Here is a 27047-nt window from a genome sequence, read left to right on the forward strand (position 1 = left end):
GTTTAACATACATTACCACACAAGGACCACGCGGTCGGGTACAAGAGAATGCTGAAAGTTATACAAAACCCCATAAAACTCGAAAATACATGCACAAAACTTATTTCCGAACAACCAGGCTACACTTTAAATGAACATCAACTACATCAAGCCCCGGATGGCAAAACTGTGAAGGGATTAATTTAGCATACTTAAGGAACAGGCTCTTGACTTTGAAATGAACGAGAGTGCGTCGCTTACCTGAAGGCGATACCCTTGAGAAGAATGCAATTTGTTACTCCGCATGCCTCGTCGTCACCTCGGTTCCCTTTCAAAACTTATACATTGGTTACTTTCTAAAGGAGGTACTCGAATTATATAAAAAAGGAGCCTCTCCGACATTCCCGAAGCAGACAACACAGGCAATTCGTCAGACACAAATAATAATCAGACATAATTACAGAAAAAAAGTGAACCACGAACTCAGCCGCCTGCTCATTACACCACGTTGTGAAGGATTGTCGAGAAAAAACTGATCCAATGTTTTCACGACAATCGCTGTGACTTATCCGTGGCCTGCATGTGCTCAAATAAAACGCGGTGCTCAAGTTTTGGGAAACCATCGTCCACTTCACGGAAGCTCTGATCCCACACAGGCAAAGATAGTCAGTCAACAATACAAAATTCAACTAAAAGCGTTGCTATGCTTAAAGCTGGGGTAAAATGTTTTGGAATGTTACAAATATTTTATTCCAATTTATGACTCACAATCTGACAATGTTGCTCAATACAAATGACTATGATCGTTTGCAAACCATAATGGATGACTCTGCGTCAGAGGTGAATGATAGATGCATTGGTATGTCAGTCATTGGACAGGAGTTTAAAAATATATATATATAATCAGGCCAGACCTAATTGACAAAGTGTGATGGCTGACGCTAAAAAGTTTCATTCATGTGCCGATACAGTGGAACTTCTTAAGGGTCACAGACAATCTAGGTAAACCCGGGGTGAGGAAAACGGAGGTTAAGTTCCTGAAGTATTTTATTGGCCTGTAGTACATAAGGTTGTGGTAAATACTGCAAGCTCTGTTACATATAGCAATTATCAAGTTAAGCAAACCAGAAAATCAAACTGCAACTCTAGTTTCTTTCCCAGGATGTTATTACATAAATCCGCCTCAACTAAATAAGGAATCAGCATTTGTTAAATATTATATTTCCTGACATACCATTGTAGCCGTTTAATTTTTATCAATGAGATCAAGGTAGTACTTCACACCAAAGATTTTTTTTTTTAGAGAGAGAGCAGTGGTTACATTGGGTTTTAAATAGTATTCATCATCTCACAATCAAGAATTTTAAGGAAAGTTATAGCACTTCCCTCGCATCGAAAAATGTATCAACTAAATACACTTTGAAACAGGAAATGGTTGCAGTTAAGGGTTAGATAGAACCAGCGAAAGAATGAAAGCCTACTTTGATAAAATCGCCAGTGAATGACGTTAAATAATGTTCCATCGTTTACTTTAGCCCCTGTAATCACGTTTTCTTTAAATAAAAACAGGGATCTTAATAATCATGATTAAGACACCAGGGAGAGAGAATACTTACGGCCCTAAGCTCAGAAATTTTTTGAGGAAACTGGAGAATATATCGTTGAACCAATTCTCTGGGGATATTAAGTATGCACTTTTTACAGGTGATCAAAACATGAAACTAAATGTGATGATATGATGGCTAATCTTCAGACAAAATCAACTCGTGTAAACCAATCTAACTACGTCCCCTACAGGTGTAGGAATCAAAATCCTTCCCAAATGGCAGCAGCCATTTCGACAGGCTTCATGTAGACAAGGAGGAATAGGCTACAGGCTGAAAGAAAATTTGCTGAAGAGCAACTAAGTAGTAATTTATGGCTTTGTGATGATTATCAAAAAGGGAATTCCTCGCCAAAGACTAATTCTTTCCCCATCTTCCACACTGGATATTTTATACACTTAGTTGCAAAAAGTAGGTTGGTTACAAAGACTCATTCATGCAAAGGATTTATGTCAAAATTTCACAACTGGTAATTTAAAGTTAATTTTTGCATTCATCATTCCTAATGGATTTCATCTGTAAAGGTGCTACACTTTAATCTTTCTTATGCTTCTGCTATAATAAAAGACTGATAAACCTGATACTGAATTTTCAAGTCTATTGATGATATTGTGGTCCATGGTGATGTGTAGAACATTCTTTCTACCTTTTCCGGAGTATTTAAGATGAAAAACTGGAGGCCAATCCATTTTAGTCCAGGAGGGTAGTGGTCAGACTTGTACCTACTTATGCTGAGGTTCACTGCATTGGGAACGTGCCTGCCAATCAATGCTCATGTGAGATCAAGGCCTGCTGATAGTAACCATGTTTTACAGGATTCCAGTGATGTGGAGGTTGGAGTGGTACTTGTGCAGTACTGGAAAATTCCTCATTATGCAACACAAATGACAATGAAGCCATAGACTTATCAATTACACAATGGGAATTTAATGTCGATGCAAATACCCAGAGCAACTCAACTGCTATTCAAGGCCAGTGTTTGGAGATGTAGATTTGGGTATGCTGTATTTGTCACCTGTTGATCAAAGCATCGAGAGTGGTCTAAATGTAGCTTAAGCCATATCCTTTCATTTAACGATAAATACCAAGAAAAACTGAACTTAAAAGATGGAACGTGAGCCCTGAAGATGAAAACCTTATTCTTTGATGTTTAACATAAGTGAACTGACTATAAATGAGAATTTACAAAAAATAACTTTACCAAGAACTGTCTTTTCTGAAAGGAAATGCATTGACAGCATAAACATGACACTGCAAACACAAATACTGTTAAATGTAAAAAAATCATAAATACTGTATTTGATTACTAGTCAAATGTAACCATTCCTCAAAATATTTTGTTTTCTTACGTTCAATAATTGTCATCATTCAAGCAAAAACAGTTTTCCCTGAAACACATCAATGGTAAACTACGCATAATGAATTACACTGCTCTGTAAGTACAGTACACACATCCAACACAATGAACATAAATCATTTGGCTGAGTTTTTCTTTGACACTGATCTAGCAGCGCTTAGCTGCAAACTGATGCACGTCCAAGCTTTCAGAATTATATAATGCTGTACGTGGAAACTTTGCTGTGAGGTATTTGCAGTCCTCAACATCAATTCTTGCATCCACGGTGCATCACCTTAGAAAATATAATTCGTAAACGTCGGAAGGATGCGGCCATCTTCTGATTGCTATCAACCTCAGTTTTCTTGTAGGAAGACTTCTGGTCCTGTAAAAAGTGCCAGGCCCCGTACGGAACCAAAGTTCTAAGCTGCTCGCCAGGTTTGCTGTTTCCTTGCGCTCTGGAGTGGGGGAATGTTTCCCAGTGACCCAGTTAACTTAAACAGCCATCTATCTTGGATACCGTTTAAATTAAACATTAAGAAATTTCTTGGAAAAATGTTTATAGACGTCAGAAGTTTAATTGTTACCTCAATTACAAGTTCTTCATTGGATGGGTGGGTAGAGCTCTCGGCTAGCACGCTGTTGGCCCAGCGTTCGAGTCTCCGACCGGCCAATGAAGAATTAAAGGAATTTATTTCTGGTGATAGAAATTCATTCCTCGTCATAATGTGATTCGGATTCCACGATAAGCTGTAGGTCCCGTTGCTAGGTAACCAATTGGTCCTTAGTCTAATCCTTCAGGCCAGCCCTAGGAGAGCTGTTAATCAGCTCAGTGGTCTGGTTAAACGAAGATATACTTTTTCTTACCTCAATTACAAAACAAAAAACGTTCTCACATAGTTTCAGTTTCACTTAATTGGTTATTTCTATCAAGAAAGTTGCAAAGCACACTATCTAATCTGAGTTATGTTCCAGGTCTCTAACAGTCTACGTGCCCATTTAGCTGTCCGTTCAGTCATTCAACAGTTGTATTCTGTGACAATGTAAAATGTAGTGAAGAATCACGAAAAAACATCCATGAATATGATGGTGCCTTGAATTGAAAGGTTTAAATTAATTTAAATATTTATTCAGATAGTGTTCTTTTATTTCTGAATTAGTTTTTACGGAAATGACTTCTCACACACAAGACTCGCGTTAAATACAATTAGGCCTACATGATTTTCCTGCTAATCGTTAATTGCATAAATCTTACTCTCTTGCACTGATTACACTTTGAGTATGTTGTTGCAAACTGTTATGGCTGTAGATAATAAAAGGCACAGCATTAAGTGATTATGATGACCAGTATGCCTCTCCTGACCAGTATGCTTTATGTCCTCTCGTTAAGTAAACAATGAAGAGCTTACCCCCAATGGGTTTATGGCCCATTCTTGGACTGACTACACAGACCAGCCAAACAGTGAATGCAACTACATTTTAGATAAATTTTGAGCACTTTAACGGGAAGGAAAACAAATGAAAACACTGGCTGAGGTTAGTGGGTGAATTCAATGTCAGAGTCACAGAATTAAGAGGGAATGTCTTTAGTATATGAGAATAGTAACGGGGAATACGAGAAATAAGTGGTGGATGAACAAATTAGAACATGAAAGGAAAAGATTAGATTACATCTGAAGTGCAATTGAAGGACGTGAGATGACGTTATAGCGATACACTAGAGGGCTATGGTAAAACTCTGGCAGGAAATAGTTTTCGATAATTTACTATGTAAGGAAGTTGTTCTTCAGGGGCGTAAAAGCATATATAAAGGACCTAGATCGCATAATAAACAAAAGAAGAGATACGTTACTAGCATGACGATTTTGGAGTGTTGCTGAAAGCTGATGGTATAGGAAAAGCAGATCTTAATAATCCAAGAGTGGAACGGATTGGTATAAATTTGAGATTCCTGGTCAGTGTCTGCCGAGGATGTACTGTGGATAAATTTGTCTGTAAAATGGAAAGGGACTAGAAATTGATGGGATTATCAGTGGGGTGCTGTTGTATACTGATGGAAGCAGGATTGACCAGGGCATGTAAGGTATTTCTGGATGGGGGAGAGATCCACAGCAAGGGGTGAGAACAACAACTGACTGAAGAATTATAGAGGTAGAACATTACTTAGTATATTAGGGAAGTTATTCTGAAGGATTTCAACCGAGGAAGTGGGACTGATGAGGAAAAACTGATAGGAGAAGAGCAGCGTAGGTTTGGGCAAGAAAGCCAGTATGCAGATCAAGAAAATATTATAAAAAAGTTGTGCGAGAAGTCTGAGAGCAAAGAGAATACCTGCGTGCAACATACATGTACCTACAAAAAGATTATACCAGAACAGACAGAGAAGCAAAGGTGGTGTGGTGTTGAGGTTGTCAGGTGTATCAAGTTATTTTAGAGTGATTAAAAGTTCTTAGGATGAAACTGAGCATGCGTTAAATAATGAGGATGGGAATATAACTGGGTTTGTCTCAAGGTGGACTTGCCACAGGTTTTATATCATGAGTATGGAACAGATGATGTTCACTTAAGATACAGCAATGACTGAGGATAATACAGAAAAACAGCAGAGATTAGTAAAAGTTTGGTAGTGTTTGTTAGAGAAGAAAACCGAAAGTGGATCCACATCGGTGGAAAGTCGCCAGGGTAAACAGAAACCAGAGAGACGGCGCCATGAATATTACTGTGAAGGATGAAAGACTGAATTTTGGGGTTAATGTAAAGGATGATAGGATGGCAGAAGAAGTGAGTTACCGAATAATGGAAGCAAGGAAGGTTGAAGGGTGTTAACCAATTAGTGTGCGTACACTAAAACATGAATGCCTGGCTTTGCCTATATCCCCTATTAAGTACAAGAACAATTACATCTCATAATTACGATGAATTCTTAAAATCACCCAGATCTATTGCGTTACTGTCTGCTAAAACAAGACTTAGAGGACCTGGAAACTGGCAGTGATCGCTGTTAGCAGAAAATCAAGGTTTACCATCAAATCTTTGGAACAGGTTAATGCACATGCACAGCTATTCACAAAATTTGCCAAAATATATACATATATACACAGATATACATAATCAAATATATACACACGTCCGCATATACCCGTATGCGTACAATAAATTTGTGTGAACTCTTCTTTTTTTCTATGAATGGACTTGCAGTATCACAGTACTACACACTGAACCGACAACTTAGCCTACACATTGAGGGCACTGTCAGTCAATTTCCAAATACTTCATCCGGAAACACAGTTCTGTCGACAGTGAACATTGTTGTTCATGAAGCCAAAAACCTTTTGAAGAATGAGTGAGGCTCGGTGATTTTTAGTGTCTGCTTTTAAGCAGTTGAACGACTACATTGCTAAGTCACGAAAGTCTCCGGGACAGCAGCACTGAGTCTCTTCCCACATCGAAATGCGCCTTAGAATATCCACAGGATATCCTAAGTCTTACAAAAACACTCTCGTATTATTCTGCCATTTCCTTTCTGAATATCGCAAAATAAAATTCATTTACCATATAAATATCATTGATGAATGACCTTGCTTTATTGTACAAACATCATCGATTAATTTAGTTGTTTTACTGAACAAATACCACCGATTAATTCAATTGTTTTACAGTATTAATATTGTAGATCAAGTGAATTGTTCGATTGTAAGGATAAAATAGGTTGAGTTGCTATACCTTATATCATTATATAATTCAGTTGCTTCACTGCGCAAATATCACGGATTAATTTATTTGTTTTACCATACGAATATTATACATCAATTCAGTTGTTTTACCGTCTGAATACGATCGATTAATTCAGCTGACTTGCGATACGAACATTATAAGTTAATTCAATTGACTTACTTTGAATATTTGTGTAGTCATATCAAGAGAAGAGAACCAAGCAGGCAAATTTCTTATCGGTTGAATGATGAAATCTTATGCGTCAATGGACGCTGAAATTACAAAAATTTTTCCCTGTTCAAAAGCACCTCACATTCTTGTCACTGCACCATTTCCAAGGGTGTTTGTAGCCGTCATATACCATTACTAGATTTGGTAACCCTTTAAAATCGTCTTTTGTCAAGTCACCATTGTTCACAGTTAGAGGGGGTCAGTTAAGGAACTGTGAAGCTTGAGAACTCAAGTTATCCAAAAGGATGGGGTGGGGGTGAGTGGGGAGGGGGAGGGGGTGTTGTAGGGTGGCTCAGTTCTGTTCCTAGTACTATAATTGGTTTTCTAATCCTTCGTTCGTTCCAGCTGAAGCCAAAATGCTTTCAAATATTTGACAATTTACCATTCCGGATTGACTGCTCGTTTCTATTTGAGTTCTTTCTCACCAGCAAACTATAAAATATTCTTTTTATAAGTGTTGATGGCATCTAAGAGTTCTTCCGTCCAATGAGCTAATTAACACGAAACGTCGAGTGAAGGTCATTGAGATGTACAAAGACCAGGGTACTCCATAGATGGCGCTGAGCCTTCAGGACAAGCAGAAGCTGGAGGACCGATAGTGTACATAGGCTTCCGGACGTAGTTACCGCTGAAAGAGACGAAAAGGAAAAAATCTTTTTAACTGCAACATCTATTTCAATTTAATCTGCTTCAGTGAGTAATGAAAGATGAAACTGTTAACTTCGTTTCGAATTTTGCAAATGTCTGAATTTACGATGGTCAGATGACCAATTTTATTTTGGTGAAATTGGGCTTATTCTTTTGCATAATATAATTTTGAAATTGGGTTTATTGTTTTGCATATTATAATTCCTTTCTATCCCTGCTAGTATTCATCAGCATGGTCTATAGTTTTTTTTTTTATTAAAGTGATCTCAGACTAAATACCGCACTGCTGATGTCAATAGAGGGGTACATTTGAAAGACAACGAAAACTGTATGTATCTGATACTCACCTGTGAACAAATAAAACTTAGAAATGTACGCATATTTTTGAACATATAATGTATACAAGATCGCCATGATTCAAGAATTTTTCATTTTCAGTGTGGAAGCAAATAGTTCTAGATCCATGAAAATATTCATAACCTTAATTTCGCACTGACAGTTCCTGTATTAATTTTTAAGGAATGAAAATACAATCATCTTAACGAAAATTGGAAATGGTCTTTTTTGCAACCAGGATTAATAGAGTACAGGGTTAATCAGTCCCGGCGATACTGCGCATCTTTGTGACTTAGGATGGATACTAGGACGCTTACCATAGAAGAAAACCAGGAACACATGGAAATGAAGGGTCACTATGGCACATGTTTGATCACACACATTCTCTCTCACCTTCCCGACCTTCCATGAAAGAGGTCCCCGTTAATCTCCAGGTACTGCTGAACTAAGGGATACGAATAACCTTCCATCTGTCTTTTTATTGATATTTGACTAATGCAGAAACCATGGGCGCGGTCCGGTCGAGATTAAAAGGACTGGCCAGGTGAAGAGCACCTTAATCCGGGTCAAGAGGGTTTCCTTGTTCTTCACTCCGGTAATGTCAAATGCTGAATGATAACTTTTCTCTCTCTAACCTCAACCAAATGCAGCCTGACGATGACATGCGCGAGATTATTCTTATTGTGGTCAGAGGCTGACTAACCATGTACTACTGTACTCTATTAATCCTGGTTGCAACAGCTAACTTTAGAATACTTTACGGGGCGTTCTGTGTCTGCCGACCTATTGACTGACGGTAAACATCCACAGCCAATATCAAGGAAATATAAGTAGTATTCGAAGCAAATCACAAAAAAAGGAAAACACAGGCACTCATATATACAAGCCGTAGCTTTGTTCTACGTAAATTTTTGCCTCTTAAACCGACAGCTGAAGCAACCCAGTGTCTCTGAGAGGGAGCAACACCACTGCAATCCCTGCATATGAACGCTCATTTTTATCTAATACACTAATTATCACAATAGATTTACAGATAGTTTTAACGTTAAGAAAAATAATAATACTCACGTGGGTCCATAGTTACACACGTATATTTTACACTTGAGTTTCCAAGAACGGCCTCGGAACACTTTCGTGCAATCGTGATAAGCTGCGCCGCACCCTATCTCTTTCGTGTCTGCCCACACCAGCTGGGTGTAATGGCCTATAACAGCGTGGTTCATTACTCTGAAACAAAATATATTTCGAGGGATTCAATGCTTCTAACATGAAAAAGTGTACCTGAGAGAGAGAGAGAGAGAGAGAGAGAGAGAGAGAGATCTGAAACGAATACTGTATTATCATCACTGGACTTATATTCCACAGATTTTCAACTTCCTCGTTCTTGCCGGCCTGAACTACAAACAAGCACCAGTTCCCTAATTTTAACAACTTCTAAATTATTTCTATTTTCTCCATGCTTCTCATCTTTTCATCGTGAAATAAAATCTAGTTTTTACCAGAAAGCCTCCCTTCTTTCACCTTTAGAATATCTGCGCATGCATTAAGCGTGCATTTTTGTAAATATACTTCCAAGAATATCACGTTCCTTACCTAAAATCTTTCACCAGATAGTTGGGGACGTACTTGACTTCCTCGTACCAAAGTCTGACGGCAGTTTCCCACACTGGTCCAGGATTGCTGCTACTCCACTCGTAAAAGATATTTTGACCCACATAGTAACTTCCTGATCCGCAATAAGTGAAAGAATCTATGTTAAATAATTTCTATTATATGATTTATAGGCATAAGCACGCTTCTCTCTGAAAGTATTCTGTTACGGTAATTTGTCCGCTTATGCTAAAAGGTACTATACTTTAGGACACTGAAACATTGAAAAAGTAATGCTAAATCAATTCACTTATTAGACACAAAGCACTGGAAGCAACTACCGGTATAACCCGGCTTTGTATATCTTACTTGACAGAAGTTTTCGACATTCATGACAGTCGTGATAATCAGGACAGGCCGACGCCCAGGCCTGAGCAACCTGAGCCAGCTCCCCGTTCCAAGAGAGCTGTTGCATATCGGATGCAGAATACTGGGGTCCTGGAAGGCCTCCAGACTCCTCCCCTCGAGCTACTTTGGCTCTGTAGGTATTGTGTGACTTCAGGATCTGCTGCTGATCAGTTACCGTTAGTCCCTGCTTGTATATGGCGCAGGTGGCTGGAGTGGGCTTGCACATGGTATGCTCCTTGTTCAGATGCACGTAATCCGGGCAGCTCCAACTGGTAATCCATTGAATTGAATAAAAGAAATAACGTTTATATGGTGAGATTTCAGGTTCGCTAGGCAATAATAAAAGAATGCAAAGAATGCTGTTAACTGGTATTTTTCCAACAAAACCAAGCAACTTGAATATGGTAAAAGAGACTTAAATCCTATTTGCTCTCTTTAGAATGTTGTTTTGATTTTACATGGCGATGTGATTGTTTGTTACTCAGTGACGTACACAACTTTTTAGTTTTGAGTGTTCATATGTTAGAGTACTCAGGAGAGCTCATAGGTACGTTAACAGACAGTCTTAAATTTGATACTGGGTGAGTGTGTGTGTGTGTGTGTGTTTATGAGGCTTTCATGATAATTATTGATAAGTGCTTTGAAAATTCGAGGAGGAAACCCATCACAATAAGCAAGTCAGAATCAGTCTGGAGTAACATTTCTTCTAAAAAATTTCTGTTTGAGTAAACATTTATTACGTGCAACCAATCATTGAGAATAGAATATATACAATTTAGGCAGAAGGCCAAGCCCTGGGACCTATGAGGTCATTCAGCGTTAAAAGGAAAATTGAGAGAAAGGTTACAAAGGTGTAACAGGAGGAAAACCTCGCAGCTGCACTATGAAATAATTGTTAAGAGAAAGTGGAAAGTAAGATGGAGGTACAGTAAAAAGAAGTGAGTTGCACTGACGGCACTACCCACCTCCGGGAAACAAATCATTTATTAATAACAAATTCAAATGCAATGAATTAATTCTCAAGCCTCTGGGCCACACTTTTCCAACCTAAGTTTACTTCATTTACAAAAATAGATAGAATGCTCAAATAATGGAAAACCAGCGCTGTTACTTCATAAAATCAAGTTGAGGCTTGGGGGCTATTTGAGTCTTGGGAAGGGGCAGTAAAGGCCTTTTACAATAATCAGTTTTACAAAGAATATATTCTGTCTCAATCTGACATATTCTGTCTCAACTGCGGCATACAAATTGTGAGAAAAAAGTAATATGTATCCAAAAGAATTACTTCTCAATATGGAACATAACTCAAGGGGTTCATTTTTGGACACAGAATGAACTGACACTGATATGATAAACGTAAGGATTTCAATTTTCAAATGTTTAATTAACCTCCTTAATGTCAGAAAGTCCCCAAGAAACAATATTGTGGCTTTTTTTCAAACACGTTCGATTTAGCAACATTTGCACTATGGAACATTAATGTTTTGATAACGAATGGTGAGCATCGATAAGATAACTGTTAAAAATAGCATACAAAGGAGAGTATACAATAAGAACAATAGACTACTCTAATTAGAGTAGATGCACCTGATAATTATGAGTGCCTCATGTATCACATATTTGTTTGCTTGATATTTGTCATAATATAAGATATACATCATCGTATGTCCTTCATCTCTCTCTTTGATAACCTTCCAATGGTTTAACTTTGTCGCTCGTTTTGTATTTTGTATTTCGACTGTACTTTGGTACGGGGGATAATGATTTATGTGACGCCTGCATCCTCTGAGCATTTTCATTGCCTATTTTCATGAATTTCCTCTCAAATTTTCAGGCTACAAACCAATTTCCTTCTGAAGTATTCATTTATTTTTTTATTGGCTTAGAGGGCAGAAATCAATATATAATGTATATATATATATATATATATATATATATATATATATATATATATATATATATATATATATATATATATATATATAGTGTATGGCATATTTTTTTCCTTCGAATGGAAACTTCAAGTAATTACTTGCCCCCCCCCCACCATGGGTGTATCATCAAACAAGGTTCCAACTGAACTCAGAATAGTTCATGGAAGGATTTACAAATATTGGTCTATACCAAAATCTCTTCCTTTTCCTGAAGACCGACAGCGACCAAACGGATAACATTCTCAAACTCAGGGATGTGCCGTAGCCTTTGTATGATGGTTTTTCACCGAGGGATATTTTCCTATCATTATTCTCCCGCTGATAACTACTTGCCTTTGTCTTTTTAAACCTTTACCTTGTTTGAACTAATATTCAATTTCTTCTCCTTTCTCTCCTTGCAAATTCTTATTATGATATTATTCAGACGCAGACAAGTTGATTCTGAGAGATAATCTTTCTCGGAAAATAGTTAGGTCAGGTTTTGTTATCAGAGATATAACCTGAGCAACAACAGATATAATCTTGATCAAGAAATTATTGAATTATAACAGAAATTCCTTTAAATCACAGTAAAACACTAATTGCCATTCATCTAGCACCTGTATGTTTGTCTAGATTTTTATACATTATGTTGCAGTTGATAATTAAACTGCCCTTATCCTAGAAGTCTTGGAGTTAAAAATGTCTGGTTTGTACACTGTTAGGGAAAAGTTATGAGAACATATTGAAATAGATTGGCGTCATGAAGGCAATACAGAAAGATCAGAGACACTCCTACCTTGGTTTTGCTATTAATCTAGTCGAGGGGGTTGTAGTTGTAGTGGTTGTTGTGGTAGTCGAAGGAGTGGTGGCAGGAATCCTGGTCAAATTATAACTCCAGTACCTCTGGTAGCTGGAGTGACGAAATCCTTCTGATAAGAGAAAAATAAACCAGAATTACAAATAACCACTGAAATCATCCGAAGACAGCCAAAATCATGATAGTCTTATGGAAATATATGGAATTGGAACTGGAATATGAGATTTAAGCCAAAGGCCAAGGCTGGGAACTATGAGGTCATTCACCGTAAAGAAGGTTTTAAAAGTGTAACAGGATGAAAACCTCGTTATAAGGTGGAAAGTAAGATGGAAGAAAGATAAATGAGCGGAAGTACAGTTAAAGCAATGAAAGATTTTGCAGCTAGGAATCGCAGGGACGCTGCAAAGAACCTAAAGTAATGCCTACAGCGAACTGCGTGAGGTGCACTGATGGCACTACCCCACTGCCGGGAATACAAAATATATGGCCAGATGATAACACTGTGCTTCGGCTTTTAATGAAATAAGAAAATAAGCAAAAAAAACCAAGCAAAAAATTAACACAGGAAAAAGTTAGCGTGATGGAAAAATATCCTACCTTGCTGTGACAAGAGCGTATGACAACAAATTCGACCTTACCCAGAGAAACCGTCTCCCAGGAGCATATGACTCTGGCGGAGGAATTTCGGAAGGTATTGAGGGCGACGTCGACCTTGGACGAGTGAGACGAGGTGAGGGTCAGGCTTGGACCCTCTCGGCCGCAGTATCTATAACATAATATATTCGTTGGTACGAAATCTCAAATTAACAATACTTATCTGTTATTTTCACTCACAAGTAGAAGTATAAGGATTTTTTTTTTTTTTGGCAAATATAGTCACTTACAACCTTGCTTACAAAAAAGAAAATGAAATATTAAGTTTTTGCGGATAACAGCAAAATGCCCCTCTTGCAAAATAAAGACAACGGAGATTCAAAACAATGCTTAAATATATAATAAGACATCTTGCTAGAGATCACTGTCAGACATTGTCTGAATTTCTGAACATCAGTAAACTTACGCTCACAACTACAACCCATGAACAAAACTGGATAAGCTTCATGTATTTAATCAATATTTGTCTTTATTTGAGGACAGAAAGAATATCTTACCATACTTACGGTCGCTTCAGGGTAGGGACCAGAGCTGACATATGTCAGCTTAATATAAATCAACCAACTAACACAGAATATGAACACAATATATGCTCATATGGTGTGCTCCTGTAGCTTGCTGTAATGGCCATTTCGCTTCGTGGAAGCCGCCTGCAAAGTCTTCAACTATCCTGTAACATACTCATCGCCGTAGTTGGACACTTTGATTATGGCCTATTTAGAATATTATCACCGCAACTAATTCAGTGTACTATCTACCTTCGGTCAGTAACAAAGCTAGAACCTTCCGCTGATTATTTTTTGTTACAGAAAAATACCAGTCGAACCCCGGTATTCGCAGGGGATCCATACCACTATTCCCCGCGAATAGCTAAAATCCGCTAATACTCAAAACCCCTCTAAAAACGCTTATGGCTGCCTATTTTGATGGATCAAAATACCAAAAAACCCTCTAAAAACGCTTATACCTGAATATTTTAATAGTCTAATAAAATAATAGTGCATTTAGTCATGAAAATATGAAAATACAGTAATTTGTGAATATTTTTCTACGGAAAATACTGCGAACAGGCGAATTTTCCTCGAATAATGTGTATATATGTTCCACAGAGAAATCCGCGAATAGGTGAAGCTGCGAATCTGGAACCACAAATAGGCGGGAGTCGACTGTATACTTCGCCTGTCCATCGCAGACAAAATAATACATAAAATGAAGAGCACAAGAGGCATCTTCAAGTAAGAGGTAAGGCAAAACTGCAATATAAGAAGCATCTATTAAACCTTCATCTAGAGGCACAAGCTATCCTAGAGAAATTAACCGGGATAGAGCAGGAATTTGGCGGGTTTCAATGCGATTTCGGCTATAACACAGTCATGTCAGTGAAGCTTGAATATCATGGAGAATATCTGAAAGAAAAGTTCTGGAAGTTTGTTTCTTTTGTGGGAAGGAGATCCCAAGAGAAAATGAAACAGTGAGTATTGTACGTTCTACAGGGCTACTTTTCAAGGTATAGAGCAGCTTTCTGAACCGTTAATTATTATGTAAATGACACCAGTCTGCTGAATGCCTTCCTTTATCATGTCCTATATAGATTTCACAAGCTTTATAAGACAGATATATTTGCAATTAACACTTCTCTTACTAGGTGTATTATAGGTGGGCAAGGCTGTGAACAAGGGAAAGTCTTTGAGGGGTTTAATCACTTCCATTTGATAAAAATTAAAATAAAAAATGAAAAAACTAAATCATTATCTTTACTAAAGTTATCAGTTACTCTTAGACTCTTGTAACTGGTTCGTCAGTGCACATTTTTTGTAAACAACTGTAAACTGTTACGGATATTTTTTTTTTCAAACCCACTCCCTTATGAAATTCCTGCCCAAGGCTCTGCGGGAGGAATTCGTCCCAAAGATAGCCTACCAATGAAATCCAAGATGTCTATGAGCCGATGACTTTATCACTTCTTGCTAAATGGCTGTCACTTAGGCCTAAGCTCCTGATAAAGTTTAATGTGAGTTATTTCCTGCTTTTGACTTACTGTCCTTTTTTCGAGGCAGAAATGAAGAAATCTATTATCAATTCGCATCAAGTGGGTTGCAAACAGGTACCAATGACATCTGGACTGGAATAAAAAAAAAAAAAAGAAAGACAACCAGACAGTTAAAGAATCCATTGACTAAATCTTCGAATCACTCTTGCAATGCCTCATTTCTAATTCACAACGAAATATAGGACATAGTGAACCTTGGAAGTTTCCTCTTGCAATATGCAAGAGTGGCAGACGACAGGATAACTGAGACAGTTATCTGGGCAGGTGGTAATGCTGACTAATAAGGATATGTGCTTTACAATGAATCGAGCTCATTTACCTCTACAGTTATTAGTGTCTGCAACAAGTTTTTTTATTCTTTTTTTTTATTTTATAAGGGGACGTTAGTGAAAGCTGGAAAGAGATAAGAGATCTTTCCTAGATAGTGACCCCCAAGGGTTTTAACCCGGTATGTATCCACCTTTGCGGCGTGTTTAGTACAAGCTCCTTGGGGATTACCGGAAAAACATAAACAAAAGACTGTATATATCATAAAGATAATAACTCACCAAAAGACTGTATATATCATAAAGATAATAACTCCCAAGAAATATTAGTCCTAGATAACGACCTCCGAAAACCCTTGGGGGTCACTATCTGGGAAAGATCCGAAATAAGTATCTTTTTTAAGTAAAAGCTGCTAGCACGACTTTCAAGTCAGATACGTACCTGTTGGATATTGAGCACTCGGTTCTGCTATTCAAATAAACCTAGCTTATGGTTGCTGCACCCGAATGAGTCTTATAAAAACATACAGAAAGATTAGAAAGACTGAAACACGTATACCTAGTCCACTCTGCATCGTTAATGCGAATAGCCATGTGGTCTCTTCTGCACCTGGGCGATTTTCGAATGCGGAAGTGGATGCATTCCAGTTTCCATGAAGTTTCTCCGGAGGTCTGGAAGGGCAATGATTAAGGCTTTGTTAAATAGGAATGGAATGGAACACAGAATTTAGGCCAAAGGCCAAGAGCTGGAACCTATAATGCCATTCAGCGCTGAAACGGAAATTGACAGTAGAATGGTTTGAAAGGTATAACAGGAGGACAACCTCGCAGTTACACTATGAAACAATTGGTAGGAGAGAATGGATAGCAAGATGGAAGAAGGAGAATATGAATTGAAGTACAGTAATAGGAGTGAAAGGGGTTGCGGATAGGGGTCGAAGGGACGCTGCAAATAACCTTAAGTAATGACTGCAACGCACCGCATGAGGAGCACTGACGGCGTTACTCCCCTGTGGGAGCTTTTTTAAATAAACAAATTTCCAGTAATTGTGATTCCAACATTCGTTTGTTTCGTAATTATTTCAATTATTTATATTCCCTATAAGATGGCATATTGAACCCTCATGAAATTTCATTTTATCACAAAAAATTGCTCTGAGAAAAGTAGTCTTTCATAATCTATTGTAAGTAATGTAACCAACATGAGATACTTGATTTTTGGCATTGCAGTATTTCGTAGTACTAGAGATGTTAGTGCTATAACCTGTGACAAAATGTCTAGAGTTCAGGTCCTTATTTTTCTTAAAATGTGAGAATCTACACAATTTAAAAAAATTTTAATATCCCGAGAAGAAAAATTAACAGAAAAGGCCAAATCTACTTCGGATTTGATAAAAAGACCAAATTTACTGTTATTTCTTCAGCTATGAAAGGCCAGCTAAAATTCGGCCTGAAAGTGTTAAAAAAAAAATTCAGTATTCAGCAAGTAAGGGGAAAGAAACACTAAGAAAATAATCATCCCTTGTGTTGACAATTTTTTGCAGTGTATGGAAGAATGTTCTGCCCTTTCAAGGCAATCTGGAAGTTTGGAAGAAACAAAATTAGTTTATTTTACCTGGAAATTCCACAGACACGATCTTTTGCCCCCCATCTTCTTGGGGTATCCTGGACTGGCGAATCTTCCCTTCTCTGCTGTTATGGATCCACCGCAAGAACTTTGGAACGCCGACACCTGATGGATCAGAATGAGTCAAACTAATGCGTTCGTTGCATGAAATGAAAAGGTGCGAGAAATAGACAGAAAAGCTATGATCTTCAAGGCTATATATGTATGTCTATATATACATGTATGTCTATACACACACATACACACACGTATATATATACAGTATATATATATAGTATATATATATATATATATATATATATATATATATATATATATATATATATATTATATATATATATATATATATATATATATATATATATATATATATATATATATATATATATACATACTGTATGTTGTATATACATATCTGTTTAGACTAAGGCAGTTCCTCTGGAACTAATTTTATAAAATATCTCCCCTATTTTCCTAAAAGACTTTCTTCGTCTTCAGGTAAGTTATGACGTCACTGCATCTGCCTGATCACAAGTTTTTCGAAGGGTTTTCCAGACACTTTTGAGGGGCACCAACCAAACTAGGCTTGCGAGAGAAACCATACTTTCATGACTTAAAACTTTAGATAATGGAGAAGACCCCTCCCACTTCAGGTAGCTAGAAGCTTTACAATCCACCAAGGAAACCCGTCTCTCAATTCACGCTTGGAATTTAGTGACACTCCCGATGCCCTTTAAGTCCAAGTTCAGCCCCAGTATGAATAGGGGGTGAGAAGGGGTGAAATATAATATGTCAAAAATGCTGGGCAATGTAACTGAAGCAACTATCTTAACAGGGCAGAGAGAGAGAGAGAGAGAGAGAGAGAGAGAGAGAGAGAGAGAGAGAGAGAGAGAGAGGGAGAGAGAGAAAAGGGGGCGTTAGGGAGGAGAGAGAGAGAGTTTATCAGTTGTTATACCGAGTTTTCCCGGGCAGCGCCGGGTTGGTCAGCTAGAGTGTGTGCGTGCGTGTGTGTGTGTGTATATATATATATATATATATATATATATATATATATATATATATATATATATATATATATATATATATATATATATATATATATACATTATATAAGTATATATATCTATATGTACCCAAATATTTTTATTTTTATGAACTGTCTATTGGTCGACAAGCTCAACAAATATTTCTAATATATTTCGAAAGGTCCTGTCACAAGATTCCTCACAAGCATGAAACATTTAACAACATACCTTGATAACGAAAGACTCTTTTTTGGTCCCTTTACTTCCAGGCAGGTCCTCTGGTTCCTTTGAAACCGACGAAGAAGAGGACGAAGGGTTATGATGAGACATTTTAGGAGTAAACATCTCTTTAGATTCACCGGCAAACGACAACTTCGTTGGCTTCTCCGGGATAATTTCGTTGTGCTCTCTGGTTTGAAAATAGTGAGTTTCTGAAGGTCCCTGGGCATCTTGCGGGTGTGCATATTTCGTTGGCGAGGGTTCGTCGTGTTTAGCAATTGAGACCCTGTACTGTTTTCTACTGGTTCTCGGTCGACCGAGACTGACCGTATAGTATCGAGTACGGTAACTCCTTGTCTTCCCTCTTCTTCTTGTGGTTCTTCTCTTGGATTTTGCCGATCTTGTCACTCTTTCCGTTGAATCTCCGACCAAGTGCTCAGACTCAAAAATTTCTGGTTGACTCTTCTTCTTCTTCACCTTTTTATTGAATTGTTTCACCTTCTTCCTACTTCTCCCTAGTTTCCTGGATGCTTTGGAAAGCTCCTCTAAAACATTCAGGTATTCCTCGTATTTTGTTTCCGAGCCGTTGAGTTCATTGCCACTAATCCACGCTGGTTCACCAGCGCTGAAAAGCCGGAGATAAGTCGATTTGGGATGGACAGAAAAAGAGCCATACACTTGGCTATCGTTGTCATACAAAAAGTGTTCATCGTCAATCATTATCATGGCGCTGTCGTCCCCATCATGGACACTATTGCCCGTGTGATTGGAATGCCTGTAAAACCTCCGGTTATCAGAACCGCTGTCTCTTCCTTTAAAGCCGTGGAACTGTTTGGTTTGGGCAAGTCTTTGCTGATACCCTTGGGGGTCATCTCGTTCTTGTTCCTGCCTTTTCTTCTGATAATATCGTTGCAAGGCTTTGATTTTTTCTAGTTTCTCAGCAGTGGACAGCCGAGATCTACCATGGGACCTCGAATGGGTTTCAGGTCTTATTTCTTGATGGAGATGAGGATTTTCTGTTGAGCTGTTACCTTGTATTTGACCTAAGTGAGGGTTCTGGTCTCGCAATCCTGCATACTCAAGATCAATCTCGGAATATGTAGTTCTCCAAATCTTTGACCTTGGGCCCCGTCCACAAAATCTGTAAGAAGAAATATTTAATTATTTAAAGCTAATAATACTTAGAATATAATGTTCTGGTACACTGATGATATGAAGTACAGTGTTTGCTTGTCATATCTTTGTCTTTTACAAACAAACTGCATTGTCACTATTTTTTAATCCTAAGAGGGTCAAGCACTGAGGTTCTGGAATAGGGGTACAGGAAAATTCTTCCAAGATTCACAAGGAAGAAACCCTCCATTTACATCAAGTTTCTCTAAGGAATGGACTGGAATATAAAATTTAGGCCAAAGGCCAAGCGCTGGAGCCTATGAGGTCATTCTGCGTTGAAAGGGAAATTGGGAGGAAAAGTTTTCAAGTTGTAATAAGATGAAAACCTAGAAGTTACACTACGAAACAATTGTTAGCAGCGGATGGAACGTAAGATGGAGGAAAAAGAATATGAAAGGAGGTACAATAAAAAGAATGAAAGGGGTTGGAGCTAGGAGCAGAGGGAATGCTGCAATGTACCTTAAGTAATACCTACAGTACAACGTGAGAGGTGCACTGATGGCACTAGCCCCCTACGGGGAGGTTTGTCTAAAAAGTATTGTTGACGCGCAGAAAGGAGAGCAAATATCCTTAAATTTTAACACAGATGTGATATCTTTATCTCTGCAGACATAGAAAATCTTGCAGCCTGTAGCAGTTCACTGGCAGTATTGTAAGACATATGTTGGAGTGTTGAGACATTGTGTTTATGGTCAACGGTATCACCAAATGCTGTCATGTAGTCATTACCTTCACGCTTAGTTACCAATCCACTTGCTAAGTAAATGCGTGGTACGTCTTAACTCTTAGTATCGTACATTTTTAGTTTTCTGTAAAAGAAAACTATTGTGCCGGCTTTGTCTGTAAGTCCGCACATTTTCTGTCCACCCTCTGATCTTAAAAACTACAGAGGCTAGAGGGCTGCAAATTAGTATGTTGATCATCCGCTCTCCAGTCATCAAACATACCAAATTGCAGACCTCTAGCCTCAGTAGTTTTTATTTTATTCAAGGTTAAAGTTAGCTATAATCGTGCTTCTGGCAACGATATAGGATAGACTAGGCCACCACCGGGCCGTGGTTAAAGTTTCATGGGCCGCGGCTCATGCAGCATTATACCGAGACCACCGAAAGATAGATCTATTTTCGGTGGCCTTGATTATACACTAAAGCGGCTGTACAGAAAAAACTTCGGCGCACTGTTTACTTGTTTATACTTAACATTATTGTCAGCCGTAACGGATACATGTTTTATTTATAAAATATATTTATAAAATATAGGCTACACCTATCTCTAAGTTACTTCATTTATCTCTAAACTTATGAGGAAACGATGTCACTGGAAATATTTGAAAGATGTAGAAAGGTGTAGCGAATTCCTTAAATATGTTACTTCAAGAATATAAGCGTCATTTTTGACTGTTCGTCTATATCCACCACCAAAGAAAGAACCGAATCCTGTATAAATCAACGTTTCACACAACACCGGCCAAATCTGGCGCTTCTTGAGCACAGCAGACGAATTTGCACGAATTACTCATTAGCTAAAGCCCGCGATATCACGTTACTGGATTAAGTGAAGTATATCTTAGTTTAACCAGGCCACTGAGCTGATTAACAGCTCTCCTAGGGCTGGCCCGAAGTATTAGATTTATTTTACGTGGCTAAGAGCCAATTGGTTACCTAGCAACGGGACCTACAGCTTATTGTGGAATCCGAACCACATTATGACGAGAAATGAATTTCTATCACCAGAAATTAATTCCTCTAATTCTTCACTGGCCGGTCGAAGAGTCGAACGCTGGGCCAACAGCCTGCTAGCCGAGAGCTCTACCCACCCCTCCAATGAAAACCTGCGTTACTGGATTACTGTAGTGGAAAAATATGATGGACGAATTACTGACAGGAAATTGCACTTGAAAGGAACGTTCAGCAAAACTTCTGTGGCTCCTTAAACCGGTCCAGCGCTCTCTCTCTCTCTCTCTCTCTCTCTCTCCATGATGCGATTTCTTATTTATACATTTTCTCTTCCTTTTCCTCTTCATTTCCACTGAGGACATTTCGTTTTTAATCATCATCCAAACTGAGGTCCTGATTAATTTGAAAATTATGCCGAAAGGAAAAGGATAATGGTGACTATTATGGTGCGAGTGTTTTTTAGACATCAGTAAAAGTGGACGAGATGCTTTTGGCAGTTAGGGCCCTATAGTTTTTTCCTCCACTTCATTTTTCAATATATTAATAATTATAAGTTCACATTCGTTTGCATGTACACACACACACGTAAGCCGCTTACATAAATACATACATATACATACAGGACACACACATATATATGTATATAATATTAATAATTATAAGTTCACATTCCATTGCATGTACACATACACGTAAGCCGCTTACATAAATACATACATACATGCAATACACACACACTTATATATGTATATAATATTAATAATTATAAGTTCATATTTCATTGCATGTAGGCTACGCATACACGTAAGCCGTTTACATAAATACATATACATAAATACACAAACATTATATATAAATATATAATATTATATATATATATAATATATATATGTATATATATATATATGTATACAAAACACTCATGTTTCGCGTCATTTTTGAGTAGTGTTTTCTTCTTTACTCTATAATTAACTCCTCCTTAATTATCACATTTATCCCATTTGTATCCCATACCTACTCTCCCGAAATGGAAATTTCATATATAATTCTCTGGCCTTTTTCCCAGCTGGATGAGGCAGCATGTCCAGTTCATGTCTTAATTCCCATGGGACAGTGAGCTTGATGTCCAAATATCATGGTCGTTTAAGTTATTTCCACGCAGTTCCCTATACTGGGAGACAATACCACATCTAACCAGCAATCTAAGGCACAATACGTATGTCATTAAAGACGTTTGTTCGCCTAGATAGCGAAAAAGAGAGGAAAAGGGGCCAATAACTAACACACTCTTCAGAATTCCTCCCTCTTCGGCGCCTTCTCCAAACTTATGTGAGTACAGAGTCAGAACTTATTACATTCATGACCTCAGCATTTGTTACTCTTTGGCACCAGCGTACCCCAAGGATCTTTATCAAACAGTGACAATGAATGCTCTCAAGCCTCATGAGCTAATGTGCACAAGTGGACCATCCATCAACACTACAAAGCAAGCAAGATAACGCGCTTGCAGAGTCAAGATTGTCTAGTTTGTTCGTTGTGAGAATTTTGCCGAATCAGACCATCTTTAATATGCAGTCAAAAACTCCGGCTGCCTAAAAAAAACTCGGGTGGTTATCTGTATCAAAAGTTTGAGGAGAGATTAGAATTAAGTTAGCTAACATTATCCAAACTCTCTATTAATTCGTCATTCAGGTAAAAATATTTTCACTTGTTAAGCGGTTTCTATAAGGACAGGCACCTCGGGTAAAAATGGAATAAGAGACATCTGTTTCTTGAAAATCGTACCTGTTGTCTTTGCACGGAACCTGATAATAAACAGCTCCCATCCATTCTAAATCGCATAAACACTCTCTCTTCATTAACATCAAAAGCGTAATGTATCAAGAATGAAAAATACATGTTAAAGTAGGGTCCTACTTTATTTAGAAACAGCTGTCCTTAAACTCTAAATTACAATTAACTTTTGTCATCATTTATTCGTTTCTCTCACTGGAGCGAGTTAGAGGAATCTAAACATAAACGGCAGATATGAAACAAATAATGAGCTTGCGCAGAATCATTCTGGAGTGCTGTCTGGAGCAGGAACGAGTTTCTTACTGAGATATAATGAGAAAATTACCCGCAACAAATTACGCTAGTACAAACCTGATACGCACGTTACCTTGTCAGTGGCCTGTTTACTTGGCGAGGAACTGAGAGACGAGGTATGACCTGGACATTCGTTACTTGGCAGTGCCGAGAATTGCGCAGACGAAATTTCACGACTTCCATCTCAATTCCATATCCTGCTGGCACCTGGAAAACAAAACACTTGTATCTCGTTCTATATGAGGAAAGCATTGGTCGACAGCTGCAAATTAATCTCCGTACCTGTGCGGAAATTTCGAGCGCGTTCGAGAGAGCAGAGAAAGTTTACAATAGGTCTTCGGATGAAAAGAAGTTATAGAAAAGTGAATCATGATGTTCTGGCCAGGATTTACAGACTATTACATTCAAAGGTTTCTTCTTGTATCATTTCCAAAAATTGTGGTTACGTAGCAGAGGCGACTGAGGATGTAAAATGACGTAAAATGCGAAGATTTTATTTCACTTTACTTTCCTTTTTGTTTGTACAATCATCCCTTCTCCTCCTCCTCCTCCTCCTCTACCACGTCCCCTAAATAGCGAGTTGAGGTTCTTCAAATCATGCTGAAATATATGTCATGGCACTTGTAAGGCTTGGAAGGGTAAGGTCCATTCTGATTAAACTTAAGTGTACCAAATGTATGCATATTCATAGTCCTCAAAGCCAATAGCGCCCTCTGCTACACTCTCCGCCGATTTTTAAGATATTCTGAATAAATGTCTCATAAATTTATTTAAATAAAATATCTTGCTTTCTTAAAAAAAAAAAAAAAAAGGAGTCAGCAGAGTAAGACTCACAAAATTCAAAATCTCACACAAGTGTTAATTACTCAATATACAACTAGAATATTTTAAGTGCATATTTTTGCACTAAGCATGGTCGCTTTACCCTTTTACCAGATACCTCTCCATTTGGTGTAACAGAAGGTCCTTTGACATGAACTCTGATTTTACTTTTTTTTTTTGAGAGGGGGCTTATATACAATTTTCTTTCAACCCAGGTCGGCAAGAAATCCAAAATAACTGATTTATTGAATACTGGAGGTATGATCAAATATTCCCACGTGAGATACATAAAAACGAGATTCCTATTATGAAACAAACCGATGCAATATACTGGTTTACTCCTGGCATTGTAAATCCATTGTTTAACAACCTGCTATAAAGCAGAGTTCAAAACAAAACGTAATGTATGCGTAATCATGATCTCATAACAAAAGAAAGAAGAAAACAATGCATTGTACAAGATCGCAACAGTTCGATTGGCCTACGACATAGGTTCATCGTCCTCGTCTTTGTCAACACTGATAATACAATGAATAAATGATAATGGGAAAGAAACGGGTTTGCACCTGGAGTTTCCGTATGTTCTACAAATGAAATATCTATCATCACCAATACAGACAATACCATTTTTACTTAAAACTATGACATTGTGAACACAACTTGATTGTCAGGGGCTTCAAGTGTCACATCAATGGAAAAAAAAAAAAACGTCGTGTGTTGTTTTTTAGGAACAGGAAAAAGAAGTTCAGTGGTGGTTCTTCTTTTGCTGAATACACAGACGACTATAGATCTTGTAGAACATTTCTGGACAAAAGAACAAGAGTATCTGGAGAGCACAAACCTCAGCCATACAAGGCCCATTCTCCCCGGAAGTTACACTCCCATGTCTCCCAAAATCTTATTACTTGCTGCTCCTATCTCTCCCAAAATCAAGAACTAGATTCCAAACAGCATGCCCGGGTAGAGTCAGTCACATTTAAAGCAATCTGACTCCAAGAAAAGTTATTTCCAACTACGTTAACTCTGTTCTTACAGAGAACACCTTAATTTCCTAGATTCGCCCAGTTAATTAACAGTACTATATGCTCTGTCACATATCAATCAGTCATCCTGAATGTATTTTAATCTACAAGGAGAAGGGCACTCTAAAACAAACAACATAAATAAAAGACCGAGAATCACAACTATACCCAGCCGCCATCCGCGTACGAAAGGATACACTGGCACACATAAGTAAGCAAGGCTCTAAAGGTCTGTCAAGAGGACTGCGAGTTGGAGGAAGAAGAAGAAGAAGACAAGGACGAAGAACGGACAGATTGATGATGCCAGACCAAAAATAACTAGAACCGTCTTCGAGTCAAGTGGTTCCTTCAGACGGACTATTTGACTTTGAGGTTGTGGTGGGGGTGGGGGTGTTGATGGATGTTCCCTCGTTGAACGTCATGGAATATAAATACAAATGTCACTGTCTCTGCATTGAGGGACATGCAAATGGACGGGCGTTTGGAGGCCGACAAAGACAAACACACACACACACACACACGCACGTACAAATACAGGGGAGGGTAAAGGCACACAGTGCCGAGGAGACAAACCAGGTGCGCTGCTGAGCTGGGCTGCGCTGGTCGTCCTTGATTCTCGAGCACCCTCTCCCTTTCTTTCACATGTAGGTCGACCTGCCCCATCTCCTCCTCCTGTGCAGACTCGCGTTTGTTTCCCGCTTTCTTCTTATCCCGACCTTGTTTTCCAATGCTGCTTTCCTCTCCTAAGCTTTTATTTTTAATTCTTCAATTTCCTTTTACATTTCCCTTGCCGTGACATTCTGTTCTTCCCACGGTCATGAATTTAATCCGGAGGGGAAAGTAATAAGACTTAAAACAGTTCAAATTCGTTTCATACAAAATAAATAAATGAATAAAAGTAAAATTTACCGAATTTATCTCCACACACGACAGATGCATAGGAATGCAATGGCAGATTGTGCCGTATCAGTTTACATATGTTTACTCTCCTTTTTTTTTTATTCTTAATTGTCCCTTGAATTTTTCGTCTTGCTAAAATTGGGGGTTGGGGATGGGAGACCTGCACCACTGGCCAGCACCTTGCCCCACCCCGGCTACGCCCATGTTGCTGAGACGTTACTTAGAGAATCTCGTCGTCTTTTTCATCTCATGCCATGCTGGTCTACCGATTTGTTTGTTGGCGTGGTGCTGAATCATTTATCATTATTATCATGCTTTTTTTCTTTCTCCTATGTTTTGTGTAACTCTTAACTTATTCTCCATTCACAATTTTTTTGTAACCTAAAGTCTGTCATAAGTATCTAATTATTAACCATTAACTTTTGCTGGTTTTAAGGAAACGTGCCCAGGTCCCTCACTAAACATTTCAAAACAATGAGTAAGAACTGTTCGCCTCATTAGCACATATTTCATTCTCTTCTGAAACGAAGATTCAAAGAGCAGCCGTAGGCATAGAATGTGTTTCTTTCAGTTTCAGAAGCACGAACCACAAGAACATGTACAAGAATGAATTTCAGCCATATCCGCTTTTACGGGCATACATCCTGTTCCTTAATATTTGGGCCAAATCAAAAGGAATTCCAAGACATTTTTGCTTGTTTTTGTGCTCTCTTGGAAGCCGATTGTTTTTCTTCGATGTTTTTCACATCACTACCGTCGGGCTCATCAAATTCTATCTTGACACTTCAAGTCACGTAACGCAGAACTTTCATTGAAAACAGGTATCTCGGCAAGTGCGAATCAGCGTCACACAAAATGAGTTCACACCAAAATTCTCCTTGGATTGGATGACGATTGTCTGTCTGGGAGTTTGGTTGTTGCGAGACGCGCCATTTTTCATTAATGC

The 27047-nt window shown here is 38.2% G+C and overlaps 1 protein-coding gene across 1 annotated transcript in view; it reads right to left on the reverse strand.

Moving 5' to 3' along the window:
* Positions 1–6813: 6813 nt before the first annotated feature.
* Positions 6814–27047, reverse strand: part of LOC136841772 (uncharacterized) — a 49551-nt gene continuing 29317 nt past the window's right edge. The window contains exons 5-14 of the mRNA XM_067109050.1: positions 23431–23564; positions 18430–19561; positions 17165–17281; positions 16109–16221; positions 13218–13345; positions 12559–12691; positions 9808–10115; positions 9442–9574; positions 8917–9075; positions 6814–7492 (exon numbers count right to left, since the gene is read on the reverse strand). Coding sequence (XP_066965151.1) covers positions 7384–7492; positions 8917–9075; positions 9442–9574; positions 9808–10115; positions 12559–12691; positions 13218–13345; positions 16109–16221; positions 17165–17281; positions 18430–19561; positions 23431–23564 — 2466 coding nt within the window. The 3' untranslated portion in view covers positions 6814–7383. The remainder of the gene's footprint in view (positions 7493–8916; positions 9076–9441; positions 9575–9807; positions 10116–12558; positions 12692–13217; positions 13346–16108; positions 16222–17164; positions 17282–18429; positions 19562–23430; positions 23565–27047) is intronic.

The sequence above is a fragment of the Macrobrachium rosenbergii genome, chromosome 9 (genome assembly GCF_040412425.1).
Source record: "Macrobrachium rosenbergii isolate ZJJX-2024 chromosome 9, ASM4041242v1, whole genome shotgun sequence".
Taxonomy (NCBI): Eukaryota; Metazoa; Arthropoda; class Malacostraca; order Decapoda; family Palaemonidae; genus Macrobrachium; species Macrobrachium rosenbergii.